We start from the raw sequence: 11,852 nt of genomic DNA, 5'->3' as shown, positions 1-11,852 counted from the left end.
TCTGTACTTCTACTTGAGTGAAGGATGTGTGTACTTTTACCATCTCTGGTTTCATTATGATATCCGGATACAAATAAATCTTGATAAAATAAATAATAAATAAAACTCCAATTTTCAAAATGTAATATGCAAAATGGCAATGCATTTCTGTATTAAAATTTACATTTTTCATTACTATATGTGCCAAGTTTGGTGTAAAAAATTATATTATAAATATAAATTATATGCCATTCCCAACAGTAGTTTTAATATATGAATTACATACTAATTTTAATGCTTTATAAATTGCTAAATTAAAATGTATTTCTTAAATTGATTCGATGTGTGAAACATGTCCAAGCAGAAATGGTAGCAAAATGAATCACATGCATTCAGACTCACGGTTAGCACACTTAGGATTGCGTTTTCATCATAAAACCGTGGGATATTTGTAGCAAATTTTAGTGTATACTTCAAAATGCATTCTGAGCCAAAGGTATTTAAAAAATGGTTGTTTCACAGGCAAATGCAGATCCCATTGGGTTCCGGTAAAAAATGTGTTGCTAATATTTGCATATGGTGGTGTTCTAAATGACAGCTTTCCTAAAATTATATCCTATTCCTAAAATAAAAAATATCCCAATATATCGCCTTACAGTATCGCAAGATATCGTATCGCAACCCTCTGTATAGTGATACGTATCGAATCTCCAATTCTATTTTTGCCATTTTTTGATCCAAGTGATAGTTATTGGGATGTAAAGACAGTCAAGTTGGCGTATTATTCAAGAAAAATCATTTACTGAGGCTTTAATCCCCTCCCCCGCTCACACACACAACGCTTTCTTCATTGTGTTTGCGTGGGATTAAGGATAGAGAGGGATTACACTCTGTACTGACACAACTCTCTGGTCTAAAGTCTGCTCCTGACTGGAAAAAGAACACTAACAGAGAAGAGGACATAGAGAGAAAGAGAGAGAAAGAATAAAAGGGTAAGTAGCTTCATGGATCTTTCTGGAATAAAAGTATTTAATGCAGAGTATTCACACTAATCAACTTAAACTTGACAAATTAGTATTGGAATCCTGTCCTTGAATGAATGTTGGTCCTCCTTAAAGGTTACAGGCAGAAGGAATTACAGATTTTGGTCACTCGTTTTGTTTCAAGCCATATTTGCTGCATAAATCTATTATTATCTATTATGAGTGCTAATGAAGACATGATTGTGTTACTGTATGCAGCATTGGATGTGAAATCGATGAAGCCAGTGATGGAAAACAGGGCCAAAGCGGATCTGCCCAGTGAAGACGAAGGCGGTAAGAGATGACTGTGTTATGGTTCGTGATGGTGCCGTCAAGTAATAGTAATCGTTCTCACCCTTTTTTGTCTAGATCTCATCCAGATCTTGTCTCACGTTGTCAGAGGAGTAAAGGACTTTGTCGACAAGGACATAAACGGGATAGGACTGCTCTACAGTCTCCTAAACACGTCGTGGCTACGATCTTTACTGAAGGTCAGTTAAAGAATAAAACGCTTTGGAAAAACGTTCATTATGAATGAACGTGACTCAGAAAAACGAGTCAACTCAAACAGTGATTCGTTTCATTTTCTACTGGACGACCTTGAGGAAAGCATCGCAAACTCTCCGTAGGTTATGTCCAGGAAACAGAAAAGAGTAGTTTACATCTTGACTCTTCTCGTCCGAGTCGTTCGTTTGTCATGTGACTCCCAAAAACACCATGCAGTGCAATACACAGGAAACACACTTGAGTAGTTCATCTCATGAGTCCTTTGGTCCCAGTCATTCGTTAGTTTTTTTCTCACGTGACTCTCATAGACTCTATGCAGTTATATATGCTTGCAACATATTTTAGGGGTGTAACGGTACACGTATTTGTACCTATATTTTTCGGTGCAGGACTTTTTTCGGTTTAGAACACGTGTACTGAATGCAATCCTTTTTCACGTGTGGAACATAGTTACAATCCGAGTTCCCTCAGGAACGTATAGAGTGGCGGAACGCAAGTTTGTTTAATCTCCGCTTCGAACTTAATCGCATTTTTTTATTATTAAACTTGAAAACATACACAATAATGTCCGGGGTATAAAAAGCAAATTATAAGAAGTTCATAATGATGAACGAGATTCAAAGAACAAAGTCACTAAAATGATACGATCTTCCCATCACTAATTTGCTGATAGTTTAACCAGGATCTCTCTCTCTTTCTTCATGTGCAGGTTTACGAGTGTTTGCGGCAATATCTGAGGAGCTCGCCCACCCCGTACCTCCCCTACGCCTCTGGGCTCTCCCTCGAGGTTAAGAATGCTGATGTTTTATAATCATCCTATATTCATCCTAAACCTTACCCTAGATCTCCGGCTTTTGCTTTCTGCGAAAATATAACAATAAGTAACTGCTCCTGAGTTTACCTGTGGGATGTTTCAGATTCTGTCAGATTTGAGAGCTGTGCCGTATCCATCCTACGAGGCTAGAGAACTTTACCGCCTTCTCACGGAGCCCCACATGCAGGTACCCACAGTGGTGGACAACAATAAAATAAATGTAATTTGTTACTGTACTCAAGTTGTTTTTTCTTGTGTTTGTACTAAAGTATTTTAATTTCCATTGACTTTTAATTCATCACTTTTCAATGTCAAATATCGTACTTTTTACTCAAGTATATTTTTGTGCAATCGGTGGTTCCTTTTCATTTATGAGTGGATAAAAACATAACTGGTCAAACACACAGCCAGTCACCAATCAGGGTGTGCTCTGTTTTCAACTTGTTTTGATTGGCGTTTGGTGGAATCTACTGATCACCAACACACAGTTCAGCGTCAGTTTAACAGCAAGCAGAACATTTAGAGAGAAATAAATGATGTAGAAACTCCTGTTTTGGGATCATTTTAATTTGAATAGAAATCAATCAGTGAGTAACAGAGTGTTTTCACAAAAACAGCTGATTAAGCAAAAAAATCTTGTGACATAAATGATAATAAGAAGGTAATAGCCGGAGTAATATTTTCCTTCAACTCAACTACATGCTTTGTGTACTTCGTCAGCCTGCTGATCCATATTTCCATATTTGAATTTATTTATTGTCGTGTTCACACAAATTGCTATGTATTTACTTCAAATATGTTTCATGATCTTTGGAAATTTGTGTAATAATTATTTAAAATGTCAAGTCGAAGCAAGTATTCCCACTTCACAACTTAATATATACCCAGAATAGAGCTTCTCCATACAGCTGTGTCTGAAAATACAAACTTTTGCATGCAGAGCATTTAGAATACTGTATTTTCAGGCCCTGCTCTCAGCCCATGATGTTGTTGGATTGAAGGACTATGAGCCCGTATTACCTGCACTGCCTGAAGATCTGGTCAATAATGAGGAGGCCATGAGGATCGTCTGCATGGTAAAGAACAACCAACCTTTGGTGAGCATCTTCTGTTAAAACTAGTCTTTAGCTTATTGCATCACTCAGTTTGTTTGGTAGTTCTGCAGAAGGTGCCACATGCTATCTGGAAGACCCTTTGTTCTTTAATGAATAACTCGAGTCTTGTATCCTGTGAAGGAACATGGTGACTGAGATCCATTACCGCGGCGATAACAAAACCCTCATTCCAACCCAAGCAAACCTATATGAAGAAGACCTAAGAAGGAAGACCTTGCAGAAAATTAATAGCACTCCTGGAGAAAGACCTGCACTCCAGCCGACCAGTGCATTCTGGGACAGGAGCTTTGGTTGCTCACTAGGTTTTTCTAGTGGGTGTTTATCTGGATTTAAAAATTTTACAAATGATGCCACTCTTTCCCCGTGCACCCAAAGCTCACAATCTCCTCCTCTTCCTCCCAAAGTTCTGTGATATGTACATACTGCTCCTTCAAGCCCCATTGTTTACCGTCATGTAAGCCAGGCACCACCTAATTGGATTTCACCTCCAGTGGATTTGATGAAGCAGGAGAGTCTGGACGTGCAACTCCTTAGTCAGAAGATGGTTGCAGCCACTGAGCACCAGCACCACCTCACCTAAAAACAGAGGAAAACCCAAACCGCCACCAACATCTCCAAGGCATCAGGACAATAAACAATTCACTTTGCCCAATGGCTCGCATCTAACCAGCTTCTCCCAAAGCCACAGAGACAGGAGAGCTGGAATCGGAGGAAAAAGAATGGAACAAAATTGGGTGTTTCTCTCTTTTCTTATTAGTTTTTCCAAAAAAAGTTTGCATTTATCATCGCTTTCATCTCATGGATCGTCATCATTTCATCCACTTTTTTTCATCATCTTCCACATCATCATTAGCCGCTCCAGCTTTGTCTGTTTTTTTGACCTGACACTCGTTTATTGATTTATTGGAGACTGTTTTTTCATTTGTTCTAGGGAGCGACTATACGGAGAGATGAAATGTCAGGAGAGATCTACGTGGCTCGAGTTATTCATGGAGGCCTGGCTGATCGCAGTGGTGAGATTTCTTCTGTGCCTATTTAACAATATTCACATATAGCGTATGCAATATATATGTATATATACTGTATATATATGAGTATGTATTTGAATGGAATTAAGTAGCCCCAGTGTTGACATTTTGTTTGTCCTCTTGCAGGTCTCTTGCATGCTGGAGACAGATTGGTGGAGGTGAACGGCTATCCTGTGTTTGGACTCGAACCAGAGCAAATAATCAAAATACTGGTTAGGGTTTCCCTTCTTATTTACTTTCTTATGTGAAAAGTTCGGTCTTCATGGATGTGACCTGACAAGTCTTGTCCTTCCAAAACAGGCTCACTCGCACGGGACAGTTATGTTTAAAGTAGTCCCGATTACTGACAGACCCATCAACAACAAGACCATGGTGAGATTTTATTCTTCCTCTTCTAAGTTTTCTTTGTTCTGCTGCTCATGTCTGTCTTGAACGTAGATGTTTGTGCGAGCCATGGTGGACTACAACCCCCACCAGGACCCTGGTATCCCATGTGTGGATGCTGGTATGACCTTTAGGAAGGGCAACCTGCTGGAGATAGTGGACCAAACAGACGCCCTCTGGTGGCAGGCGAAGAAACTGCCATGCAGCTCTGCATGCGCGGGCCTCGTCCCCTCTGCCTGCATGCTCAAGAGGTCAGGGGTTAAAGCTGTTTTTTTTATACACAGTGATATGTCAAAGCTGATCATCTAAAATCATTATACAGTACAACAAACTCTCAACATTTCACATTAAGGAAGATGAAAGATTTCTGCTGCACCCAGACCCACTCCTGCAACAAAATTTGTGAGTATCCAAAATGACACTCTTGTAAATGTGACGTCTTTCCTTTCACCTTTTCCTCACCTTCTTCCACATACCTCCACCCTACAATGGGTAGACAAGCATCTGTCTATTTTGCGCGAACAATATATGTTTGCTACTGTAATGGCTATAACACAACCTTATTTTTATACGAGGTGGTATCAAAAAGTTTCAAAAGTTATGATGCTAACTGACCACGTGTTTTACCACATCTGCGTTTTGGTCGTGGACAGCAAGTTAGACCAGAGATTAAACGTGAAATTCTCTGTGAAACTGTTCAAATCTGCCGGCGACGGCAATGCTGCAAGGAGCCATTCGAGGTGTTTTGAGCGGAAGGACGTCACTGGAAGACGATGAGAGATCAGGAAAAACTTTAATGAGCTCAGCCTCTGGAAATGTCAAAAACATTCAGCAACTTGTGCATGATGATCGTCGGAGAACAATCCACACGATCTCACTTCCGCACCCACCCTACTCGCCAGATTTGGCTCCTGCGGACTTCGCCCTCTTCCCAAATAGCAGAAGGTGCTTGACAAGCTTCAAAAAGAAGACACAGTTCAGATGTTCAAATATTTTGAAGGTGATCGTGTGTAAATGTAGATAAATAAGGTACTTTCTTGTAAACAGAGTCTCGAAACGTTTTGATAGCATCTCATATTTCAAGGGAAAATGTATACGGTCAGATTTTAGACTAATGAAATAAAAAACACATTATTGATTCAAATACATTTTCTTAACAGTCTGTATATTTTTCATACTTGATTAATATTGAGAATATATTAATGAAACATTGTAATTTTATATTGAGCAAGTAATGTCTTTTGGCTGTTTTGTTCTAATCTAAAGTGAGCACAGTCCCTGAAGGTGAGCAGCAGTCACTTAAATTATATATATATATATATATATATATATATATATATATATATATATATATATATATATATATATATTAGAGCTGTCAATCACATGATTGTCATGAGTTACGTGATTCGTTAATATCGCGATTAATCGCAATTTTCATCGCACCATTTTTATCTGTTGTAAATGTACCTTATATTAATACTTTTCAAGTTTTTAATACTAGAATCAACATGGGAATTGACAAATATGGCTGCTTTATGCAAATGCATGTTTATTATTAGTGAAACCAAACTCAACATAGAGCATGAAGACAAAATATTCGTGTTACTTTCGCCTCGAATATTTATTTATTTATATTTTAATAAAAATGGTCAAACGGAAACGTGCGCTGCATTAATCACGTGCAAATTTGTTCAGTGTAAAATTAATGTATTAATGTGTTATAAACACGTTAATTTTGACAGCCCTAACAGATAGATAGATAGATAGATAGATAGATAGATAGATAGATAGATAGATAGATAGATAGATAGATAGATAGATAGATGGATGGATGGATGGATGGATGGATGGATGGATAGATGGATGGATGGATGGATGGATGGATGGATGGATGGATGGATGGATGGATGGATGGATGGATGGATGGATGGATGGATAGATAGATAGATAGATAGATAGATAGATAGATAGATAGATAGATAGATAGATAGATAGATAGATAGATAGATAGATAGATAGATAGATCTATAAAATAATGCTGTTCTTTTTCTTCTCTCTTCAGAGGATGACTTGACGGCTATAGATGTGTCTATTGTAGAAACAGGTCTCTTCATTTTTTCCTTCATCTTCTAATCTTATAATAATAATAATAATAATAATAACCTTTATTTTGTATAGCGCCTTTAAAAGGAGTTTCTCAAAGCGCTTGACATAACAGATAAAATTAAAAGATACACATAATAATACAAACACTAAAACTAACTATACAAAAAATAAAAACTCAATAAATAACAGACAAAGAAGTCACATAAAAGCTACCCTAAAAAAGTACGTTTTAAGATGGGATTTAAAAACACCCAGGGATTCTGCATTCCTGATCTCTGAGGGCAGGGAATTCCACAGTTTAGGAGCCAAAGAAGAAAAAGCCCGATCACCCACAGTTTTTAGCCGTGTTTTTTGGGCAGTGAGAAGACCAGCTTCAGAGGACCGTAGAGCACGTGAAGGTGTGTAGGGGGTTAACAGCTCACATAAATATTGAGGGGCCAGATTATTCAAGGCTTTATAGGTCAGCATGAGAATTTTAAACTCAATACGAAAACTAACTGGAAGCCAGTGCAATTTTTCCAGGATAGGTGTGATGTGTTCCTTGCACTGGTCCCAGTCAGAATTCTAGCAGCAGAATTTTGTACCAACTGTAATTTACTTAGGGTAGCTTTAGGAACTCCAGCCAGCAAAGCATTACAGTAGTCTAAACGTGAAAATACAAATGTGTTGATCAATTTTTCAGCAACAGAGAAAGTCAGCATGGGACGTAATTTGCCAATGTTTCTGAGATGAAAAAATGACGCTTTGACAGTGCTACGAACATGATGGTCAAATGTTAAATTGGTGTCAAATATCACCCCTAAATTTTTTAGTTTAGTTTGGAATTGTAAAGCAGAGCCATCCAAACTTAAAGTTACAGACTCTGCTTTACACAACTGATGAGGTGAACCAATAAGCATCACTTCGGTCTTGTCACTGTTCAGACAAAGATAATTTTCTGACATCCATTTCACAATCTCAGTAAAACATTGAGAGAGAAAAGACACAGGCATATTGACATCAGGTTTAGAATGTATATAGATCTGAGTGTCATCGGCATAAAAGTGATAGTTAAGACCAAGTGATCTTAAAAGCTGGCCAAATGGATAAATATAAATACTAAAAAGTAATGGGCCCAAAACCGATCCGTGAGGAACACCAGATTGCACCACACCAACCTTAGACTTGCAATCACCCATCACAACAAACTGCTTACGGTCAGAAAGGTAGGACTTAAACCACTCTAATGCAGATTCAGAAACCCCAAAATCTTGTCATTATTTCACTACTCCATGAAGAAGTCTATTGAAATGTATTTTTTTCCTTAGACGAGGAAGCTTTTGAATCTGGTAGGCTTTGAGTCTTTAATGGTTGTTGAGAGACACGTGCATTCCTTTTGTTTATACGAAACACACTCAGTCATGTAACGGTATGAAGATTTATTTTGACAAAACAAAAATGTCCAGAGGTTCAAATTTATTTTCACTGAAAAATCTTCCCTTAGCATTGAATAACGGCTTTACACACATGCATTCGGACAGTTTCTCCAAACCTCTTGTAAAACTCGCCAGAGATGTTCTTCACTAGTTGGATATTTCTTTCTTGTGATCCAGTTCACCCCAGAGCAGTTCAATAGGATCTCTCTAAATAACGCTCACAGAATCAGACGTATGTTCGAGTCGTTGTCTTGTTGTATAGTGAAGCCTATGAGCTGCAGTCCAGACGGTGTTAAAGTATGGAATGGAAGCCATGTTGGATCAGGAATTCTTTCACTTTCTGCAATAATTCTCCAACATTCCCTGCTCCAAAACAACCCCGAACCATTAAGCCTCCACCTTCATGTTTGACTGTCAGGAAGAGGCAATCTGATCACATCTTCTCTCCATCTTACACAAGTTCTTTTAGGGCCAGCGATGTCAAATTTGGATTCCGCAGAACTCCATAGAAACAGAAGAAACCTGCATGTGTCTCAAATTACCATTAAAGACCAGATGTTTCCAAACTTTTAACAGGTACTATATGACTGTATTATACACGAACAATTTTAATTGATTTTCCCTTCATTTCATCTAATTGGTAACTAAGAAGAGGAGCTAAAGGAGGGTAAGTTCACGCTCATCATGTTTAATTGTCACCTATTTATTTGTCCTGTTTATCAAAAGCACTAAATCTGCTTCCTGGTTTCAGATGAAAGCGACTTTAGTGCCAGCGTTGATGGCGTTTATCTCAGTAAGCTTCACTAATATTTCTCAAATGTCCAGTAGAATTTTTACAGTCTAATTCAGCAATCACTGAGAGAACATCAACCACACCATTCAGTGATGATAGATGGGACCATCCTGGAAGCTCAGTGGTTAAGGCTTTGGTTTGTGTCAGTGGTTCAAAACCCAGTTGTGTTACTGTTGGGCCCTTGGGAAAGGCCCTCAACCCTTAATGCAACAAATCCTACACTCTGACCCCACCTTCCTAACAAGCTGGGATGTGTGAAGAAGGAAATTCAGTGGGCCTCATTTTTTCAATGTGACCCATTTAAACTCAAGAAATGTGTGAAAAATATATTTGCATTTGCAAAACGTTTGTAAATCATTCAATTCCATTTCTGCATTCAAATATTGTATCGAATAATATATCGTACGGTTTATTTGTATAAGTCTGGATGTGTGTGATTGTCTCAGCCGGATTCCGGAGGAGTCTGCGTGTGTGTCGCCGGCGTAGGTCCCAAGATGGAGGTTCAGGACTGATTCACTCCCTGTGCTGCTCCATCTCGCTCTCAGATCCGTACGAGGAGGTGGCGCGATACCAGCGCCGCTCAGACGACACACACCGTCTCATTGCTCTACTTGGTAAGTCTGGATATATATATATATATATATAATTTATTTCTATATAATGTATTTGTAGCCTTCACCAGATCTGTGTCTTGCAACAATCCTGAGCTCTACAGGAAGTTCCTTAAACTCATGGCTTGCTTTTTTGCTATGATCTGCATTATCAGCTGTGAAGCCCACCTAAGAGATGTGTGGGCCTTTAGAAATCATGTCTAATCAATAAAAGTTTCCACAGGTAGACTCCAGCCAAGGTGTAGAAACATCTCAGCAACGATTAAGAGAACTGAGAGGCACCTGTGTGTGTGTGTGTGTGTGTGTGTGTGTGTGTGTGTGTGTGTGTGTGTGAATTTGTTCATCTTCTTATTTCCTAAACTGTTTTCTCAGGTCCCTCTGGAGTCGGCGTGAACGAGTTACGCAGGAAACTGATCGAGATCAACCCGAAGACCTTCCAGGGAGCCACGCCACGTCAGTACACGTTCGTTCTCACCCCTCGTGATCTTTCTCTCTCTCTCTTTCTCTCTCTCTCTCTCTCTTTCTCTCTCTCGCTCTCTCTCTCTGGGCTCCACATCTTGCATGCTTTACTCTCTGTTTACAGACACGACGAGGCCACGGAAGATGTTCGAGGAACCCGGGCGGGAATATCACTTCATCAGCAGGGATGAGTTTGAGATCATGATACACACAAACAGGTGATTTCAGACTCTATATGGTCGTAGCTGTGAGTAAAAGTTTGCGCACCCATAGCACAATATGAAGAAGACAAAAACCAATATTTTTTTTATTCTTTAAAATGTACTGATTTTATTTTATTCGTTTGTTTTGTTTCAGGTTTGTGGAGTACGGGGAGTTCAGGGGTTATTTCTACGGCACCAGCGTAGACGCAGTGAAGGCTGTTCTAGCTGCTGGGAAGATCTGCATCATTGATATCCATCCTTATGTGAGTGTGAAGCTGCCTTTGAACTTTTTCAGCAGGTCAAGCTTTTGTTTTAACTTTGATTGTGCTTCGTTTTTTATCTTAAGACTTGAACTGGGGGTTTTTCCCCTAAGACAAGAGATGTGTGTAACTCTATAAATATCAATGATTTTCTTTGCTTGCTGTTTACTGTGCAGGATATCGTGTCAGTACGGACTCAGGAGCTGAAAGCGTACATCATCTACATAAAACCTCCTCCTTTAGCCCAAATGAAACGAACACGGCTCAAAGCCCAGGTGACTAATTACTGCACCAGTCGACCATTTAAGGTGGGTTTGTACGATCACACACTGTTGCAGAATTGCATGTCTCCTGTGTCCTACCTTTTTTTGTATTTCTCTCTCACAGGTTGAGGACTTTCATAAGATCGAGGAGGAAGACTGCAGGATGGAGAAGCATTACGCTCAGTTTTTTGATCATGTAATCGTGAACGACGGCCTGCAGGCGTCCTGTGTTCGGCTGCTGACTGCGGTGAGGAGAGCTCAGGAGGAGCCGCAGTGGGTTCCTGCCTCGTGGATCCGACCGGCTGAGGAACTCTGAATGTGAACAGGAGGCCGGCTGTTTTGAAGACAAACAGTTTAAACTCATAACACCAAAACACACACTGTATGTGGAGTAAAAACACAGTGTGATGGTAAAACGAAGAGCCTGGATTATTTATGATGAAAAAATTATATATATATATATATATATATATATATATTTTTTTTTTTTTTTTAAGCAAAAATAATCCTGCCTATATGTGTGTGTGTGTAAATGTAATATCATTATATTTTATTTATTTATTTATTTTTGTAGTTTATTATTACAAATTAGCAATTTTCTCATTGCATTTTATATAATTACATTTTCAATTTAAAAAAAAGTTTTAAATTAAAAAAATGTTTCATTTTTTATATACAATATTATTGTATATTAAACATTTATACAGTACATGTATTTATTTATTTATTCCATTAAGTCTGAGTTTAAAACCAGAGTTGTAGAAATCACGTGACACGGAAGCGACCGCTACGTATCCACGGGCAACAATCAACACAGTCGGTTGACTCCAAACGACTCCCTACAGTAAGAGAAGTGGACTATGTAGGGCACAAATTAAAGCATGTAGGCG

General features: G+C 38.8%; 1 protein-coding gene across 3 annotated transcripts; it reads left to right on the top strand.

Annotated features, from left to right (window-relative positions):
• The first annotated feature begins 843 nt into the window (after nucleotides 1-843).
• mpp4b (MAGUK p55 scaffold protein 4b) lies at nucleotides 844-11,391 on the top strand. 3 transcript variants are annotated; one of them, XM_046860219.1, is made up of 21 exons: nucleotides 844-971; nucleotides 1,221-1,295; nucleotides 1,371-1,492; nucleotides 2,218-2,295; nucleotides 2,426-2,509; nucleotides 3,288-3,419; nucleotides 4,369-4,450; nucleotides 4,592-4,677; nucleotides 4,766-4,837; nucleotides 4,904-5,100; nucleotides 5,202-5,251; nucleotides 6,116-6,133; nucleotides 6,915-6,956; nucleotides 9,023-9,040; nucleotides 9,125-9,166; nucleotides 9,613-9,780; nucleotides 10,150-10,230; nucleotides 10,361-10,454; nucleotides 10,594-10,702; nucleotides 10,876-11,007; nucleotides 11,087-11,391. In XM_046860219.1, exons 2-21 carry the CDS (start codon nucleotides 1,238-1,240, stop codon nucleotides 11,276-11,278), a joined length of 1,857 nt encoding a protein of 618 aa, XP_046716175.1. In that variant the 5' UTR covers nucleotides 844-971; nucleotides 1,221-1,237; the 3' UTR covers nucleotides 11,279-11,391. The 3 variants fall into 3 exon arrangements, with proteins under 3 accessions (XP_046716175.1, XP_046716166.1, XP_046716159.1); XM_046860210.1 differs by having other exon boundaries at nucleotides 2,426-2,542; nucleotides 9,026-9,040; XM_046860203.1 differs by having other exon boundaries at nucleotides 2,426-2,542.
• Nucleotides 11,392-11,852: the final 461 nt, after the last annotated feature.

The sequence above is a fragment of the Silurus meridionalis genome, chromosome 1 (genome assembly GCF_014805685.1).
Source record: "Silurus meridionalis isolate SWU-2019-XX chromosome 1, ASM1480568v1, whole genome shotgun sequence".
NCBI lineage: Eukaryota > Metazoa > Chordata > Actinopteri > Siluriformes > Siluridae > Silurus > Silurus meridionalis.
The sequence above is the reverse complement of the archived record's forward strand: the minus strand, read 5'-3'. Positions and strand labels throughout refer to the sequence as shown.